The sequence below is a fragment of the Dermacentor variabilis genome, chromosome 4, assembly GCF_050947875.1.
Source record: "Dermacentor variabilis isolate Ectoservices chromosome 4, ASM5094787v1, whole genome shotgun sequence".
Lineage (NCBI taxonomy): Eukaryota > Metazoa > Arthropoda > Arachnida > Ixodida > Ixodidae > Dermacentor > Dermacentor variabilis.
In genome coordinates, this window is record NC_134571.1 from 205,470,868 (window position 1) to 205,490,161 (window position 19,294).

At 44.5% G+C, this 19,294-nt stretch overlaps 1 protein-coding gene across 5 annotated transcripts in view; it reads left to right on the plus strand.

The window, feature by feature from the left end:
- The first annotated feature begins 17,904 nt into the window (after positions 1-17,904).
- LOC142578141 (uncharacterized) overlaps positions 17,905-19,294 on the plus strand; it is a 62,975-nt gene continuing 61,585 nt past the window's right edge. For all 5 annotated transcript variants that reach the window (XM_075687550.1, XM_075687551.1, XM_075687552.1 and 2 more), the window contains exon 1: positions 17,905-18,057. In XM_075687550.1, coding sequence (XP_075543665.1) covers positions 17,929-18,057 — 129 coding nt within the window. In that variant the 5' untranslated portion in view covers positions 17,905-17,928. The remainder of the gene's footprint in view (positions 18,058-19,294) is intronic.

Below are 19,294 nucleotides of genomic sequence, written 5' to 3' on the forward strand. Positions count from 1 at the left end.
CCCAATCCAGGTCTCTGAATACCTCCTGTAAACAGGCTGTGAATAGCATTGTAGAGATCATATCTCCCTGCCTGACGCCTTTCTTTATCGGGATTTTGTTGCTTTCTTTATGGAGGACTACGGCGACTGTGGAGCCGCTATTGATATCTTTCAGCATCTTTAAAGGGACACTAAAGTGAAAAACGATTTTTTCTGCATCAGTAAATCACCGTTCTACAACACCAAAAACAACACTCTTACAACGATAAGACGTTTGGTAAGCCAGAAAAACCGCAAGAACGAAATACGGGTGGCGACGCCTACTTAAGTTCCCGCACCTAGAGGCTGTGACGTCTTGGATTTTGATGGCATCTTCTAGGGCCTACTAATTACATATAGCGGTGTAGATTGACTACACTGTGTTCTAAAGGAACTAAATAATAAACATGGCAAGTTTCGAGAACCTTTATTCATACTTTGGAATCCCTGACGTCACACTGACGTACCGGCGCTGGGGTTGCGGTGCGAAATTCAATTACTGATACTTCGACCTTCATTTTATCATCTAATAATCAAACTATTATTTCGAAATGACTGCCTGGAGGGTTCTCAAACAATGCTTTATTAGTCTAAACTGATTGAATGTTTCGCTTTAGTGTCCCTTTAAATACGGCTCGTCTACATTCTGATTCCATAATGCCTGCATGACTGCTGAGGTTTCGTCTGAATTGAACGCTTTCTCGTAATAAATGAAAGCTATATATAAGGGTTGTTTATATTCCGCACATTTCTCTATCACCTGATTGATAGTGTGAATATGGTCTATTGTTGAGTAGCCTTTACGAGATCCTGCCTGGTCCTTTGGTTCACAGAAGTCTAAGGTGTTCCTAAGTCTATTTGCGATTACCTTAGTAAATACTTTGTAGGCAACGGATAGTAAGCTGATCATTCTATAATATTTCAAGGCTTTAGCGTCCCCTTTCTTATGGATTAAGATTATGTTGGCGTTCTTCCATGATTCCAGTACGCTCGAGGTCATGAGGCATTGCGTGTACAGAATGCACCAGTTTTTCTAGAACAATCTGTCCACCATGCTTCAATAAATCTGTAGCTACCTGATTCTCCCCAGCTGTCTTCCCCCTTTGCATTGCTCCCAAGGCTTTCTTTACTGTGCTTCTGTTAGAAAGAAACAAACATCCTACATACATAGCCCCCGGTAAGTGCGTGAACTATCCTTAAGAATGCTAATCGTATTAAAAACACTAATTTATTAGCATTCTTAGATTACTTGACGCCCTTTTCGGGGTTTGGCTATGTATGCAAGTATCTAACCGTCTTTCCATCTACCTGGGTCACAGAGTAAGCGATGGTCGAGTGAATAGCGCATTGGGCAGGTGTGCTGAGGGAACGGGGTTCTAAACCAACCGTTGAGCCAGCTTAGTCAGTGTGTATGTGGCAATGTGTACATCCGTGCCGCCATTCAACGAACCTCTTTCTCGCCGACACGGGTCACAATAGATGCTGGACTGCAGGAAGGTACCGCTGTTTCCATGAAACTCTGTGACACATACTTAGAGCATTGGATATGGGCCACTTGTTCTGGTCTTCAATGAACCTCTTTGATGCCTACTCGAGTCACTGGGTGTGAGCCAGTAGGTGTGTGCCGCTGTTGAATGAACACGTTTGAGGCCTTCTCAGGTAACTAGGTATGTGCTGCTGGGAATGTGTGGCTATAAGAAGACGAAAATTCCTATGCTGAGCGCAATCGAACCCACGTCACAAGTGCTCCTGAAGGACAGCAACCCGACGCGCGTGCATGCTGTGCCACAAATCCACTGGATATACGTGCCACTTTTCAATGAACGTCTTTCACGTCAACGCTTTAGCGAGCTGCGCCATGAATGCGCTGGGTATGTGCCGCTCTTCAGTGAACCTCTCGACAACTTGGGTCTCTGATTATGTGCCACTGGGGGAGCGGTGAGTGCGGGAACCATTCTCAGCGTTTGCAGGCCCCGGCGCGCCACACTTATACTCTCGGAGGCCACGCATGGACTTCTCGGCAGCGCCACCAGATGGCGCAGTATGTCCAGAACGAAGCGCGAGAGAGGAGACCTGTTGCCACATTAACCCTTTACTGCACAATTTTTTGTTTCCTCAAAATGTTATTCATAGAGTAGTAGGGAAGCATAAATGTAGCTGCACTCCCTTGGAAACTAAATTTAGCGAATTTCTGTGGTTTGAATATGCAGAAAAATATTGTGTTGCATATTTGCAACAACGTGCAAATAAGGAAGAAGTTTAAAATGAAAGATAGGGCTTTGTGCGATTCATACGCACTATCACTTACCACGAACTATCATCGATTGGAACGATTTACCCTCATACATAGCCATGGAAACTGACATAGCCAAATTTAAGGAAACAATATGCACTACTGTGACGCGCTGTTAAAAAATATTGTTTTCTTATTACGTGCGTTTCCCTGATATTTTTGATGCTTTGTGAGTTGTTGCTCGCTCCTGATGTTTTTATGTACGTTGATTTTTTTTTGTCTTTCTTGCTTTGTTTGTTTTTTGGTTTCTTCGTTCAATATGATAACTACACTGCCCTGTTGCGCGGGGAAAAAATGTCTTGTAAATGTTTTTCTTTTTTTTATGCTGTAGTTGAATGTACACTTGTGTTTCTTCTTGTAGCCCCCCCCCCCCTATGTAATACCCTCCTTCGATGTCCTTTAGGGGTATTGTAAATAAATAAATAAAGAAATACTCAGATGTTTATTTGCACGTGACGATCATTGGCGCACGTATGCTTTAGTGTGGAACAAAATGAAGCAATTGTTTTTGTTTGTGCAGCACAGGTGGTTCTCACACTTCGTGTAGTATGTCATGCAGATCCCCGTGCAGCCAGGAAACAATGCAGTGTTTTCGCGTTATTATCAAAATTTAGAAGATAGGAGCACAGATGTAAGGTTTGGCCCTTGACGACGGGACACGGCAGCGTGTGGATGCACGGTATCCTTCTGAAAAAAAAAAAGGAAATTCGACCAGAATATATCTTGCGCACGTGTTGAATCGAGACCTACTTACACTCTTGGTTATCGTCACTCCTGGAAGGGTCGCTGCGTTCACTGTCAGGAGGAATTGCTCGGCCATAAAAGTGTTTGGGAGCCATTTCACTTTTCCGAAGAAAGTAAATCATGCACACGTTGTTGCATTTGCGCAACATAGCAACGTTCCGTCGCCACGAACAAACAATTCCGAGAATACAAAGTTTTTTTGAATCTACAGAGTCGGGAGGATGTGGAGCTTAGCGTAAGAATTTTATTTTGCGCTTTGCCTTATGGAGAAATACATTTACGATTGGCAGAACTTACCTGTACCACTGCTCGCGGGCGCGCGCAGCCTCTGCCCCGTTTGTTTTGCCAGAAGATGCGAAGGATGAGCACAGATGGCAGCAGAAGGCGGCTTTTTAAGACGAATGTTGCGGAAATGCAACAACGTGTACAGGCAGCTCCGAGCGGACTTTGCTTCTGTTTTTAACGCCGTTCACCGGAATGTTGCGTAAATGCAACAAGGTGCAGTAAAGGGTTAAGTGTATTTTAGTGTTCGCGCGCACCGGCGCGCCATGCATTTCTGAGGCCACGTGCTGGCTTAGCGGCGGCTCCGCTATGCGGCGCTGCGTGTTCGTGGGGAAGGATTACGGATTCTTTGGATTACGCATGGTGACAAGGACGGAAGGACGACTGCGAGAGCGCTGTGACTACGACAAATAAATGAGCTCTTTCCTTTAACATTTTGAGAATTTGGATTTAAGCTAGTTTTTAGATCTAGGCTTGTCAGGTGAAGTGATCGCGAAAGAGCAGGTCAGAGACCTAACGGCCGGGTCCTTTCCGGCCGGCAGCTATAGATTTGCGGGGCTCATTTTTGGGTTAAGTAGTTTAGACAGGTAGTTGGTAATTCTTTTCTAGGTGATCGGCTTTTTGCGGTAGGCAGATTTTTTTGAGCACGTGGTTGCAAGTGTTTTTTTTTTCTAGGTTTTGTGGTAGCGACAATACAGTGTTGCTAAGGCGGTCAAGCAACTGAAGGCTAAATGCAAAGTGTGTGAGTCGTCGGTGAATTGGAAGGAAACACGGTTCGAGTCTGTAGAGGAGGAACGTCATCAATTCACGTAAGATATAAATTAAGATGTGTAATTTGTCCCCTTTGAATGATCTAATGAATGCCGTTTGCAGAAGCGCGATATCTGTTATTGTTGCAGAGCTATTAATTTACAAATTTCGTGCGTCTATTTTTTTTGAACTTGTGAATTCTTGAAAAGTTTCTTAACAAAATTCAGGCCCTGAGTCGAAATTATGCTTCCACCAGTCACTAGAATACAAGTTTCTCAAATACAACAAATTTCATTAAAATCGGTCCAGGGTTTATCTCAGAAAAGCGTTTTTGCGTCTTACATGTATTTGAATAGGCCGCATCGGAGTTGGGCCCGAGCTAAAGCTTCTTTAAGCAAGGATGTCGTCTGTCTCCATTGTTGTTCACGCTTTATGTTAGGCCATAGAAAGACGACGGGAAAACAGTCAATTAGAGTTTGATACAGAAGTAATGGAGAAATGGCGCAACGGAAGGTCCCCAGATGATCAACTGATGTATGCGGATGACATAATGCTACTAGCGGACAAAGCAAAAAAATTTAGCGACACTTGTGAATATGTGTGGCAACGCAGCGACAAATCTAGGATTAATGTTTAGTACAGAGAAATCGGGATTTGTGACCTTTAATGATGAGACGAGCAATTACGTGGTGTCAATTCAACTGCAAGTCAAACTTATAGTCAAGTCATAATAGTCATAGCCATAGCCATAACCTAGCCTTAGTCGTAGCCATAGTAGTCATACCCACCAAGATAATCTCAATATAAAGGGGAAGCGGGATGTAGCAATAATGACACAGAGCACTCAGGGGCCATAAGAAATATATGGTCGTGCGCGGAATTTGGTAAGAAATATAAGGGCCAGCGCTAGCGTCCGCAAATGCCCATTCTGTGCTTAAAATCAGAAATATTGTCGGAGTTGGAAGATAACCAGACATCAGCAGGCCCGTTTGCTTTGGGAGCCCGCGGCAAAACCCCAAATGAGGCAGTGCAAGGTGAAAGGGGTTGAGCCTAATTTCAAGTCGGAGAAGTGCGGAGCAAAATTAATTTTGAACAAATGCTCAGGAACATGCATCAAAATAAATGGGCCGCTAAAGAGTACAAGTATCTATACCTGAAAAGCGTGGATGCAAAATGGTGGATGAGGTCAAGAAAGTTGGCAACCAAGTGAAAGGTAATTGAAAGTGTAAACAGGCAACCAGGAGTCATCAGAAAGAAAGTAAAAGGATCAGAGAAGGTGAATTGGATGCAAAGAATTGAAGCATTTAGAAGAAGCTTTAGAAGAACGAGAAGAAAGAAATTAAAATGGAAAATCTGTGCGATAACACGAAGTACTGTGCTTTTGGAGGCTCGAGCTGGTTGCCTGAAGGCAAAAATATACCGGAGCAAATATTCGCAACATAATAGGGTAGGTATGCTGTAGCAAAATTATGGAGATCACTCAGCGCATCTCAGTGAAATGGGGAGGGATTCACTCAGTGAGACCCCTTCCATTAGCGCTTGGATTTAAAGTGCACGGAAGCATCTACTTGTCAGCAGTCAAGATAAGCAAGAGATGTTTAGAGTAGTGGTGGAAGTAAAAAAATCAGGGGAGATATTCGATACTACAGGTTCCGTTAACAGGCATAGGTAGCAGTACAAGGTCGACAGAGAAGCATAGAGGAAGAGAAAAAAAGATTAAATAAATGTATACAAAAGTGCGACAGTGAAAATTATGTATTTTTATTTATAGCATGCGTGATTAACTCAAGCAGGCCAGGCGACTATTTGTCACCGCCCCGTTTCAAAGGGGATGCCAACAAATCATCATTACTCTCACCATCATCATCATCATCATCATAGAAACTTGAAAGGAGAGTCCCGCTACAGTGCACACCTCGTACATAGCTCGTTTTGACGGTGCCAATACGTTGTGTGGCTATCGTGATTCAATGCTAAACGCATTACCTCGGACTTTGTGTTCATGGGGGATATTATTGTACCGGGTATTAACTAGCGAACCCTGAGTTGCACTGGTCGCGACCCTTCTATTTGTAGGGAGCTTTCTTCTCTCTCATTGTACCTTGGTCTTACATATATACAATCATACAAGCTCGAACCCGCAATAACTCTCTCCTAGACCTGATTTTTATCGGTTCTCAGCTCCTCAAACTGGTTTTCAGTGCCACATAATCAATGGCATTTCTGAACACACAGCTGTGCACGTTTCCTTTCCCTATTCGTTTATTAAACTGGTGTCAACACTACAGTTTTTTTACTTCATTCATGCTGAGGACCCATCGATAACAGACACTTTAGCTTCTAACTTTGATTCCTTTCAATCACTTGGTCTACATGATAACGTTGCTACATTGGTCGATGCGTTTGAGCGCTTCGTAAAACTATGCAGTGATAATTTCTTTCCCTTCGAGACTAAAAAGAGAAATCTTAAGATTCCATGGATGAATTGCAGCATACTGCAAACATCACGTCGTCTTCGTCGTCTGCGCCGACTGAAAAAGACATGTAAAACCTAACAGTATCATTCGCCTTAACACTGCTAAGCAAGAACTGCGCATCAAAATTGAAACAGCTAAAAATTTTTATTTTCCAGCTCAACTGCCAGGTTTATTACACTCTAACCCGCGCAAATTCCGGACTTCTATTGCATCAACTAAATCTGCTGCACTTTGCATTAGATGACACGGCTATTTCAGACCACCCTGAAATAGCTAATGCTTTTAATGTCTACTTCCAATGAGTGTTCACGCATGACAATAACTCTTTCCCACGGTTCACGAATACTAATCTTGAGCTCTGTATTGGCGATGTGGTAATCAGCGAAAACGGCATCCCAAACTTGATTCTCAGTTTGGACACGAAGTGCACTGGTCCTGACGTTATTTCGAACAGCTTTCTGGTACGATACTCTCTCTTGTGTTCACCCTACTTGGCGGTCACCTTTCACAAATCCTTGGCTTCAGGCATTGTCCCCCAGTCCTGGAAGCTAGCCAAGGTCCTGCCTGTGCGCAAATCTGGAGATAAGCGTCTTTTTCTATCTATAGACCTGTATCGATTACCTCAAGATCCGGTAAGCTACTGGAGCATTTTATACAAAAGCATATAAAAGAATACCTTGAACAGAATAACCTTCTCTCTAACATACAAGATGGATTTCGTCGTGGCTTCAGCACAACACAACTGGTGAAATTTTCACATATCACTAGCAATCTTGATATTGGCAATCAAATTGATGCGTTATTTGTAGACTTTTCCAAAGCTTCCGACATGGTTATACTCAACAAGCTACTAAGTAAGCTAAACGTAATTTTAAATAATCCTCGACTGGTCGACTAAATAGCTAGCTTTCCTAACTCTAGCTCTCAATTCGTTTCGCTTAATTCCAGCTCGTGCTCAATTGTAAATGTAACATCAGGTGTTCCTCAGGGCTCTGTTCTGGGACCCTCGTTATTTTCAATATTTAGAAATGACCTTCCCAGCAATATTAAATCAAAAGTCTGTCTTTATACTGGTGACTGCATCCTACGCCAGGTAATTTCTTCTCCTAGTGACCAATCTTACTTTAGGATTCCTTCAACAGATTTTGCACCTAGTGTACGGATTGGCAGATGCGCATTAAGTTTCAAAAAACCACAGTAGTGTCATTTACAAACCGCCATTCTACTTCACAGTATGTGTCCGCTTTTAACAGCACAATAGTTTTCGGGGCACAGTTGTATAAATACCTAGAAATTATCTTGAAGCACACAACGCGCAGTGGCCGCAACATATTGATCACATTACATATATTGCACTAAGGAAATTAGGTTACTTAAGACGAACATTAGCTAATTCACCAAAATACACTAAATTACTCATGTATAAAACACTAATTCGCCTGTATATATAGAGAGAAAATAATGCAGAGAAAGGCAGGGAGGTTAACCAGAGGTAGTTCCGGTTGGCTACCCTGCGCGGGGGGAAGGGTTAAGGGGGATAAAAAGAGAAACAGAGTGGAAGGGGGAGATAGAAAGAAAGGAAGACAAGCACGAACAAAGCGCGTACCCTACACAGCGGTAGGGGGCGGCATTTTTAGAGTCTGTCGTGAAGCCCCGTAGACCGCAAGAACCTTAATAGCGCGAGTAAGGCCTGCAACGCGGATGTTCTTTCGGAGCATTGGCCTAAAGCTTTTAGTTCTGAAAGTGGACGATTGTCCAACTGGTCCAGTGCTCTGCACATCACTTGTCTCTCAGCACTCTATTGCGGGCAGACACAGATAATGTGCGCGAGCGTCTCGTCGATGTTACATGTGCCGCATGTGGGGCTGTTGGCCATTCCTATGAGGAAAGCATAGGCGTTTGTAAAGGCAACGCCTAGCCACAGACGGTAGAGCATGGTCTGTTCACGTCGTGGTAATCCAGGCGGGAGGTGCATCCGTATGTCCGGAGACAATGAACGCAACCGACACATGGTGAAAACATTTGAGTCCCACAGGGGCAAAGTACACTCACGGGACATCAATCGCAGCTCAGCCGCAGCGTCTGTCCGCGAAAGCGGAATGAATACTCGTTGACCACTTTCATGTGCAGATCGGGCGGCTTTACGCATCTGGAACCCATAGAAAGTGCGGGACATTAACAAAGTTGAATTGGTATGAAGGAAAGCTGTTCGTTTCATTTGTCATCGCTACGGTCGTGATTTATCGCCCTCGTCCACAATGAATTCTTCGAATTTATCTCTTCTATGCAGAAGGCGCCATATAGATTCCGTGAGGCTATTACATTCATTTACTTACTCGTCTTGTCGACTATCCGATGATGATCATATCCCGCATGCCAGTGCTTATCGAACTAGACATTGTCACAGCTTCAACCTTTCTTTGTACGTACTAACAAGTTCAAACACAGTTATTTCGCGAGAGTTGACTGCTGGAACGAGTTATCCGCTTCTGTTCTCGAATTGGGACTGTCAGATTTTGTAGAAGCACTATGTTCAACTACCTTTCTGTATGTTTCTTGTATTTGTTATACTCCACTCCTGCAATAGCCCTGAATAGGGCTGCTGTATTTGAAAATAAAATAAATTACCATTGACAGCCCCCTTGAGATACGTTTTGCAAATTTTTAATTATTGTTATTACTATTATTATTGTAGTAGTAGTAGTAGTAGTAGTAGTAGTAGTTTTTAGTACTACTACCGTGATTTTCCGGAAGCAGTCTTGAGGGTGCCGGAACCACGTACCTTTTGTAGTAACTAGCGACAGAATTGAATGAGTGTGACATCTTTTATGGAGTATATTGCTGAATATTTTTGAGAAGGCCTATTATGAACGAATATAGAAAGAGTGCAATGTCTACTTTACCTGTTCTGTCTCAACTCATTTGTTCTGGGACAGCGCCGATGACAATGCAAATAACAGACCGGCATCGAGTGAAATAACGTCGAGTTACAACTGATTTTACTTGCATTAAGAAGTGAATATTCACGCACCGGTAAAAAAAATAAACCGAAAAGAATAACAACGTCACATGATTTCGGAAATTAACTCTCGTTGTCAAACACATGCCCACGATTGCCTCAAAGCTCTGCAAGGTGTTTGAATTTATGTTTTGGAAGTGCAGCGGAAGGTGCACTCAGACCCGCATGTCACCTAGCTTATTTTATAATTTCGGCGCCGATAATATCACCGGTTAGCTGCGCTTCGTGCTTTGCCAACACGTTGCATTGGTCCAACAAGGTCCGCAACCACAGCCGCGGCAGTGAATACGCTTGGCAGCTCTCACAATATTCAACCATTGATGTGGGCCAATGTGGCTCACTGTGGTTACACATCATCCCTTAGCCATGATCCCACGCGTCGATACTGCTGTAAAATGTTGTTTCTTGTTTTTTCTTCTCTTTGTTTAACTCTAAAGAAAAGCAAACATGCACCGCGAGAAGTGTGTTGAAGATGGATGGTTTCTGGTAGCACGTAGACTAGCAACCCCTGTTTGAGCTTGATGCAGTTAATAGGGTGTTTTCGTCTTTGTTTTTTAATTGCGTGAGCATTTCTACGCCTACCCAAAGCGAAATTTGTCCGTCACGTAAGACAATGAATGGCTCATACCACTTGAAGCAACGGCTCATACCTCCGTAAGCTAGCAAAATATACAATGGCTGATACCCACGTAAGGCAGAGGCTGCAAGCGCTCCGCAAAGTGAACCGAACAATGCACATATTAATTGAAATCACCCGTACAACACACAGGTCAACATACGTTCCAATAAAGCACAAGCTGAACACAAGCATCCGAACCATCAATAAGACATTGCACACCCCCCTAAGCAACTGTAGTGGTGATTTCGTATCAGCTTCGCTAAATTAACCCTAATTCCCGTTAATTAACACCAAAGGTCGTGGGTATGAGTACCTTAATTAACTATATGTTAACTAACTGTGGCTAATTAACTTAATCTTAATAAACATTAATGGTTGTGGGTTCGAGTGCCGTAATGAACTCTATCGTATTTTTTTTTTTAATTGCGATGAGGCTTGCCCTTAAGGCATAATTCTTGGACTGTATATGTGTATTATATGTGTGCTGTGAGGCCTGTGTTGTGTATGAATTGGAGCATTGTTTTGTGAAATCTGTTGTCATGTATCCAGCGGTCATAGCTGGTTGTCACACTGTAGCGGAGGCCGGCTTCCAGTAGGAGACGCGAGCGTTCCGATTGTAAACCCGTGCATGTCCATATTAGGTGGTATGCATCTGATTCCACCACAGGAACGGAGCAGTATGGACACGTAGCACCCAGTGGTAAATGCGACCAGTTCCACCTTGAGACAACAGCCGGTGTAAGGGCCACCCCGGCCCGAAGCCTCCTAAGCACAACTTCCTCCGCCCTAGTAAGGTGAAGGGGGAGGGAGCAGACACACGGTGGGATAAGAGCGCGTGTGTCCTGCCGGAGAACATTTTTACGGGCTCGCAGCGAGTTACGGGGTTGGGGTGGGAGGGGAATAGGTGGAGGATCAGGATTAGGAGGGCAGTGTGCCTGCTGGTCAGCAGCAATGTTGTGAGGGTTCGCTGAATGGCCTTGAATCCAGTGTACCTTGACGCAAGTAGATGTCTTACTATTCATAGTGTGTATTGTCTCGCAGATTTCCATCGCCTTATCAACCTTCTTGAGTTCCTGGATAGCCGCTAAAGAATCAGTGAAGATATCTAGTTGCTTGATGGTAGGCAGCTTAGATGTCGCATCTTGCACAGCGTCGTGGATGGCTTGAAGTTCCATTACTAGAGCGCTGGCTTCTGTAGATAAATAGCGCTGGTGGCCGCTGATGAAATTATGCGTAGTGCTCAGGAATGATGTCCTTCCGCCGTCTGGGAGAATGGCAGCATCCGTATAGACTTGGCAGGTGTTAACGCATGATGCATCGACGATGTTGTGTTCGTCAATAATACCTGTTGTATCGCGGCGTCGTAACCTCGTTGGCTTATTAGTTGTGATTCTGGTGAATTCCCAGGGAGGCATTGGATAGGGCTGATTGTCAATCCGAGAGCCGCGGTGAAAATGAGCATGCAACGCAGCGACAGCCGGAATAAGTTGCTTTTTTATTTCACGTGGTTTTTCACGTTGCAAAATGAGCTCTGCAATTGTGTTGAGCTGGGCATGTTCCTGTACGGTTGGTATCGGAGTGATGCGGGGCAGTGCTGTGATTGTGCGCATAGCATCACGATTAATCGTCTCCAACTGTGCCAGCTGTGCCAAAGTCAGCCGTTGAAATTGAGCTTGATATAAAATCCGTGGCTGCAAGACTGCACGCACCAACCGTCGAGCTACGTCAGTACGAGCTCCAGCTGCTTTTGCTGCAATGCGACGAATAAGGTGAAGTGTTTTTGACGAACTCTGTCTGGTTTTACGGAGCCAGTGTGCACCACTGCCGGATTGGTGAACATCGAGACCCAGTATGCGGACCTCAGAAGCCTCAGGGATTGTCACTGCGCCGAGTTTAAATGTAAAGGGGTGCTGTGTGATTCTTGTGCGTCCTTTCTTGTTGGCCACCACAACATAGCTTGATTTTTGGGCGGAAATGTCCAATCCTGCTTTCCGAGCGTAGTTGTTCAGCACATCAAGGGCTTCTTGAAGCTGTTGAGCTTGTCTAGAGATATCTTTATGCACGGACCACAAAGTGACGTCATCCGCATAGATTAAGAACCTCACATCTGGAATCCGATGTAGTTGCCAGGCTAGAGGTATTAGAGCAACGTTGAAGAGAAGAGGAGCCAGAACCGAACCTTGTGGGACTCCTCTGTTCGATGTGAAGTATCCTTCTTGCCTTCCATCTACTCTAATCGCAAATGTGCGATTCTGAAGGAATGAGCAGATGAATCTTATCACCCGCGGTGGAAGTCCCAGGTCGATGAGGTTGGATATAATGATTTCATGGTCTATATTGTCATAAGCTTTCGTTATGTCTGTTGCTACTACCGTGCGTACAGCGTGACTGTGTGGAGAAACCTGTAAAACATCGTCTGATAACATAGAAAGTCCGTCTTCAGTTCCCAAGTAAGAACGGAATCCAATTTGAGCAGGATGATATTTATCGTGGCGTTCAAGCCACCAGGAAACTCGTGTGGCCAGCATCTTTTCAGCGAGTTTGCAGACAGTTGAGGTTAGTGAAATTGGGCGTAAAGACTGCAGGCTATTTGGAGACTTTCCTGGTTTCGGAATCGCAACAACAATTGAATGCTTCCAATCAGGTGGAACGTTTCCAGTCTCCCATACTTTATTAATAGCCTGAAGAAGTGCGTCGAGAGCTGCTCCTTCCATGTTCTTGAAAACCTCATAAGGAATACCATCGGGACCAGGTGTTGTTCGTTGCTTCGAAGTTTCAATCGCCGCTATTAGTTCGGCCATGCTGAAAGGGCTGGATATTTCGGATTTGGACTCATCAATTTCGGGGCAGTTTATAGGTGACGCTTGATCGTATGTCGGGAAAAACGCTCTAGCAGCGTGTTCTGCAAATTGATGTGGCGAACTCTGCATCGCTAACCTAACGCTCGCTGCAGGGTCAGGTTGCTTATAACCGCGTTCCATTGACCGGAACGTACGCCAAAGTGCTCTGTTTCCAATGCCCGATCCAAGATTCTCGCACCACTCATACCATCGTCGTCGAGAAAGTTGCTTTTCGTGCTGACGCGCCTTCGCCGCTATATGGTTAGCACGTGCACGGCTACCTGGTGCATCGGGATTCCTCGACGCATACAATTCTGCCTGACGTCGCTTTGCCCAAAGTTGCAAAAGGGTGAGGTCCGATTGAGGTTGTTCCTCGTCAACTGTGGTTACAGTGGTGTTCCTCCGTAGCAGTTCTTGCAAAGCGGGAAGAATTTCTGAGGGCTCTGAGGGTACTTTATCAATCGATGATTCCCGAAACTTATCCCAATGCGTAACTGTTACTCGTCGTCGAATTTCCTTTATGCACGTTCTGTGCAAACCAATCATTATGGGCATATGATCACTGCCCCATGTATCTGGTTCCACCCGCCACTGCGGCATTCCAGGACCCAACCACCACGTGAGGTCTGGAGCGTTTGTTCTAGATACTGCGGGTACAGCACAGGTAGCCACAGCGTGATGGTACAGTAGTGTAAAAGTGGCATCGCTCATGATGTTTTTAACTTGGCATCCTCTTCGGGAGTTGTACTTGTACCCCCATTCTGTATGTGGGGCATTGAAGTCTCCACCCACGAGAATAGGAATTCCCGGGTACGTAGACCGGAGATGGGCTATCCACCCTAAGTTCAAACGTGTGCGCTGCGGTCTGGCGTAGAATGACACTAGAATGACAGGAGTCTTCACTGGTCGTGTCAGGACCCCGACAACTTCTTGATTACCACTACACCATGGCTCCAGGTCAAGCACTGTGTGAGCAATGCGCGATGATATATAAACTGCAGCTTTTCCCGGAGCTGAAGCCATTGTAGTAGCACGTCTATCTCTAATAGATGGGTTATGATAACCATTAAAATTGGATAGGGAGCATAGCTTATTATGCTCTTGAATAAGCAGTGCCCATACATGTAGCTTATTGTATTGAAGCTTGGTTTTAATTTCTCCTAACTTGGAGTTGAGGCCCCGACAATTCCACTGTAGAATTCCATCCTGTGACAGCTGCTGCAGAGAATTAGCCATGATGCAGGCAATTCTGAATGAGCAACGTTAGTTGTGCAAGTTGATCTAAAACTGCTGTCCAAACAGCTTGGTTGACCTGTGGTGCCGGACGGGATCCAGGCATAACGGTGGCATTCGCAGTGGTTGATGCGTCACGTGTCGGTCCTATTTTCTGACGGCGCAGAATTACCAATTCTTTATGTTTGCGTAATCGCTCAATCTCTCTGGCCAGTGCGTCTATCCGAGCGTCAATGTCATCATGGTCATCATCTGACTGATGCAGAGGTTCCGGTAATTTCTGTTTCTTTGTCTGCGACTGCTTGCCACGTTTAAGAACAGAAGAATACAGTTGTGTTTCTGGGGCTTTTTCTTCTTCTGCCAAGAGCATCTCTGGCTCTTCTGCAAGAACCTCATAACGATTGTGTGTTGTTACTATAGTCGTTTTTGGTATAGCCTTTCGTATCCGTATTGTGGCCTTCTGTTTAGTCGGACAATTTGTGCTTGTCATATCGTGCTCATCAGATTTACATAAGCCACATCGATATCGTGGTTGGCCTTCTGGTGTGAGCTTTTCTGGATCAATAGTACGCAGTGGGCAAAATGCCTGCATGTGTCCACGTTGAAAGCAGCGGTAGCAGAATATTGCTCGAGGAAGGTAGGGTTTAGGTCGCAATATGCAACCATAGTAATAAAACCGTTCTGGGATACATTGAGGGCCCTGTACCGTCACTAAGCATGTACGGCTCTTGCCCATGAATCTAGCTGCGAGCACCCTGTGTGTCGTGGAGGTCAATTCACGACATATTATCTCAGGGGTGTCTTCTGGGTCAATGCCATAGACAACACACCTCTGTATATTAGGGCCCGATGCAAAGTAGCACTGCACAGGCAGGTGTTGATCTTCTGACAGCGGGATAGATGTTAAAGTGCACATTTTCTGCACATCACTGAGAGATGCCAAGTGCACAGTGATCGAGTTGGTAGATTTATATGCTGCGAACCCTTTGTATCCGGTGGTTTCAAGAGATTGGTCGATGACCCTTTGGACATATTTTGTGGCTACTGAAGTTATGTCGTAGCATGAAAGGGGTCGTATATGAACTCGATATGATTGAGAAGGGGTGGGCGTTTGGTAAGACTGAGAGGGAGTGGGCGTAGGGGAGGCCGTGGAGGAATTGTCTGGGGTGGCCCTTACCTTTTTTGCCGGTTGCTCCGAAGCGAAGGCGTCTTGCTGAAGCACGTTGATAGGGGCACCTCGCTTGGCTGCATTCGTCGAACCGCCAGACGGCTGCGCGTCCATAGGGTCACCAGTGTCCGTCGGCACGACTGCGGATAGGTTCACATTCACATCACGAAGAGGACTGTCCTTCGGTGTTGCATCTTGGGTATTGGAGCTATCGGTTGCACACTTCGGCTGCATAGTTGGCATGGATGTTGTCACGCGCAGCAGTCCAGTGGAAGGTACAGATGAGGAGCTCACATCTGGCACAAACACTTCTTCTTCGTCGGGCGAGCGCGGCGGCTCGGCCGCACTAAGCCTAAGCGCCAGCCGTGCTTGTTTTGAGTCTATCAGACGAGCAGGATCAGTAGCACAAGGCAAAGAAGAGTCCTCACCAGAGTCCACAGGTCCCCATAGGCTTCCGATGAGCTTCGTATCCGGATAAGGGCGAGATTTTCTTTGCTGTCGAGCAATTTCCAAGGAACACAAGGAAACCACGTCTGCGTGGAAACGTCGTCGTCTTCTTCATCCCCTATCGTAATTAAACCATGCCTTATCATGTATCGAAAAGGTAGCAAAGCTAAGCTATAGAACACGATAAGCGAACAACCGATGAGGGAGGATAAGGGTTTATACTGGTCGCATAAGGTTCCACAACAGTATTAATGACACCACGCTGCGTGGAGGTGAGCAAGTGGCACAGTTCTGCTTACGCATACTTAGACAACTACCAGAGGAGTTTCTGCGTCACATTTTCCTTCACGACGCACACTTTCTTAAATAAAAAGCCTTGAGAATAGCTAACATGACATTTTGCAGAGGAGTTCCTAAGCAAGGTGGACACACTTTGCCGCTAATAATGTGGTCTTCAGAATACAAATTCGCAAAAATTTATTATTTGCTCTTTTATGAATTCCTTTGGAGGCAGTTACATAAATGGCGAATTTGGATGGATTAACATTTTATTACATACCCTTCTTTAAAGACTTCGAATGTCGCTTCGAATTCATGACATTCCTAATCAATTTCTACGTGCAATTCAGCCAATATCTAAACTGATCGCGCCGAGAACGTACGAAAGGTGGCTCCCCTGTCGCATCAGACGGAAACGCCCCGTGACGAAAACCAGGGCAGAGTTTCCAATGGAACGTCGCGGCCAGTCGCGGCAGCTACTGATACGGCACGCTTTGCCTGCGACGTGCCAGCCCTCTATATTCGCCATACACTTCATCACAGGTGTTTCCATGCGACGTTAAAACGATCTAGATTAAGCGTTAAAATTCTATGAAGAATATATTGAATGAATTAGTTTTCGATTTTCAAGACGTATAAAAAATGGCGGTGTAATTAAATGTTACTGTCTCCAAGTCTGCCATATAAACAACTGGTCCCAAGGCTCTAAAAGAGTTAATTAACAAATATTTGTTAATTATCTTTCCGGGGCTCACATAATTAGCGGTAACGTTAACGTTATTAGCGTTATTTGCGCATCGCCTAGGAACTCTTATGCCTAAACGCCATATTCGGTACGCTCATAGCTTATATATACAAAAATTTATAGTCTAAAAATCTGTATCGAGTATAATTTAGTGCGAGGTCAATTTTATGGCATTTTTAGAGTGCCATTTTTACCCGCTACATAACTTCAAAGCCAAATGATAAGAGAACATCAGCCTGCTTATCACGTTTTATTGCGTTATATAGGCACTTCTTTTATGAATTTGACATATTGAGGCTGTTTTCAGTAGATTTCCATGATTTACGACTCACAATGACAATGACAGGCTACGTTAAAAATTTTCACCAACTTCATCACAGGTGTTCAGATTCTCGAGAAATTAAATATATATCTATATATATATATAGATGTGTGTGTGTGTGTGTGTGTGTGTGTGTGTGTATAACTGTGAAACCATTTCTTTGTTTCATTTTGCTCTTACGGCACCCGTAGGTTACAGTTAAGAACGAGCAATCACTCTTTACATTTCTTTCAGCCTTGGTAGTTTTCAAGAGTCATTTTTTCCTATACGGAATCACTAAATCAGATTTGTTTCACTCGAAGAGTTAAACGGTGCCAATACTTATAAGTGATAATGCAAACATTCGTAGCCGCCTTCAGAAGTTCATGCTTATTTCGTGAAATGTAGCCTTTCTTGCCTATAGTATAGGACTAAGCTGTCGTGAACAAACCAATCAGCGGAACAACAAAGCAAGGAACAAAAGTACAAGCACGCGAAAGTACAGAAATTTAAGTATGTTCGTTTCTTTCTGTTGTTTTTTAAACCTATGATATCACTAGGAAAGAATTTAACATGCTGCTCAGTTCCATTACATCAACTTCAGGTGCCTACGCTCCATAAACATCTTAAATAAAATCTTCTAACGGCTATTGAACAAAAATCAAAATGACTTCAGCAGCGGCGGTTCTCTAAACTGCAGAAAGCCGCGGTGAATGGCAACTGTGCGCTCGACGCGTTGGCGTCAGCACACGTGTACGCCACTCCAGTTTGGTCGGAGGCGAAGGGAGGAGGAAGAAGTGGCGTTTTGCAGCAGGCAGAAGAAGAGAAAGAAGGCCGCACAGGTGAGGTGCTTGTTCGTGATTGCCACTTCTTGTACTCGCTACGTCGAACGCCGCCGCTCTGTTCTCGCGTTGGAATAACGCCCGCAGCGCGCATAACCCGACAGGGGCGAATGCTAACGATATCTGCACCCGAGGTGACCAGACACTCAGCGTTCAGGCGTAGAGACGTTATCGCGCAATGCCTTGTAATCAAATGCCGTAACTCCTTCGTGCTCGCACACGGAAACGCTTCATGTTACAACCCGTCCTCAGTATTTGTACTTCGCTTCGTGTTCGCAACGCTCATGCTATCGACGTGGCAATTTTTTTTCTTTATGACGTCTGCTACAAATGCTCTGTCTAAAGTTTCTTTTCTTTCTGTTCTTGATTAAGTGGGTATTTCGAGTCTTTTTTTCTTGTTTTGTTCTTTTATGGTACGTGCACAATGCACGTGATTGTACATTGTTATAATTTATCTACGATGTTTTTTTTACACGGAAAACTACTTAGAGCATATCTATTTCTTTCATCCTACTCCAGTGAATGTGATCCCTTTATTGTGTGTGTGTGTGTGTCTGTGTTTACAATGCGTATGTCTCAAATTTCGATTATTTTTTCATTAAAGGACGATTATATATTGTAATCCGTCGCAGTGCCCAACTGCTATGCTTTCAACTGCGAGTGGCAGTGTTGCAAATAAACGAAAGAGAAAAATTAAGACCTTTAAGTGCAAATGTTAATGGGCTGCTAACTTTAAGAAAGAAAGAGAAAAAGAAGAAACCCGGGGAGGTGGAGGGGGAGCGTGAAAGACCTCTACAAGCAAACTAATCTGGGACGACCATTAAAAACATTGGTGGCTGACTGCGAGAGGATGAACTGTTGGTTCACTGGAACTAGTTCGCGCGAGATGGGCTCCTCGCAGTTGTTCCCATGAAGGTAAATGTTTCTCATTTGCATGTTACTTAGTAAAACTCGACTTTTAAATGGGCAGTGCTTGCGCGAGGTTCACAGAGTAACGTATAATAATCATCCAATTAAGCTCAATTGGCGCGTTTATTTAGTTTAAAAAATTGAATTCCTGGGTCGTACGTGCCAAAGCCATGATATAATTACGAGGCACGCGGTAGTGGGGGTCTCCGGGTTAATTTTGACCACCGGGGGTTCTTTAACGTGCACCCATGCACAGCACACGGGCGTTTCTTTTTTTTTTTTGCATTTCGCCCCCATCTAAAGCATTTATTAAACAGAAAATGGACGT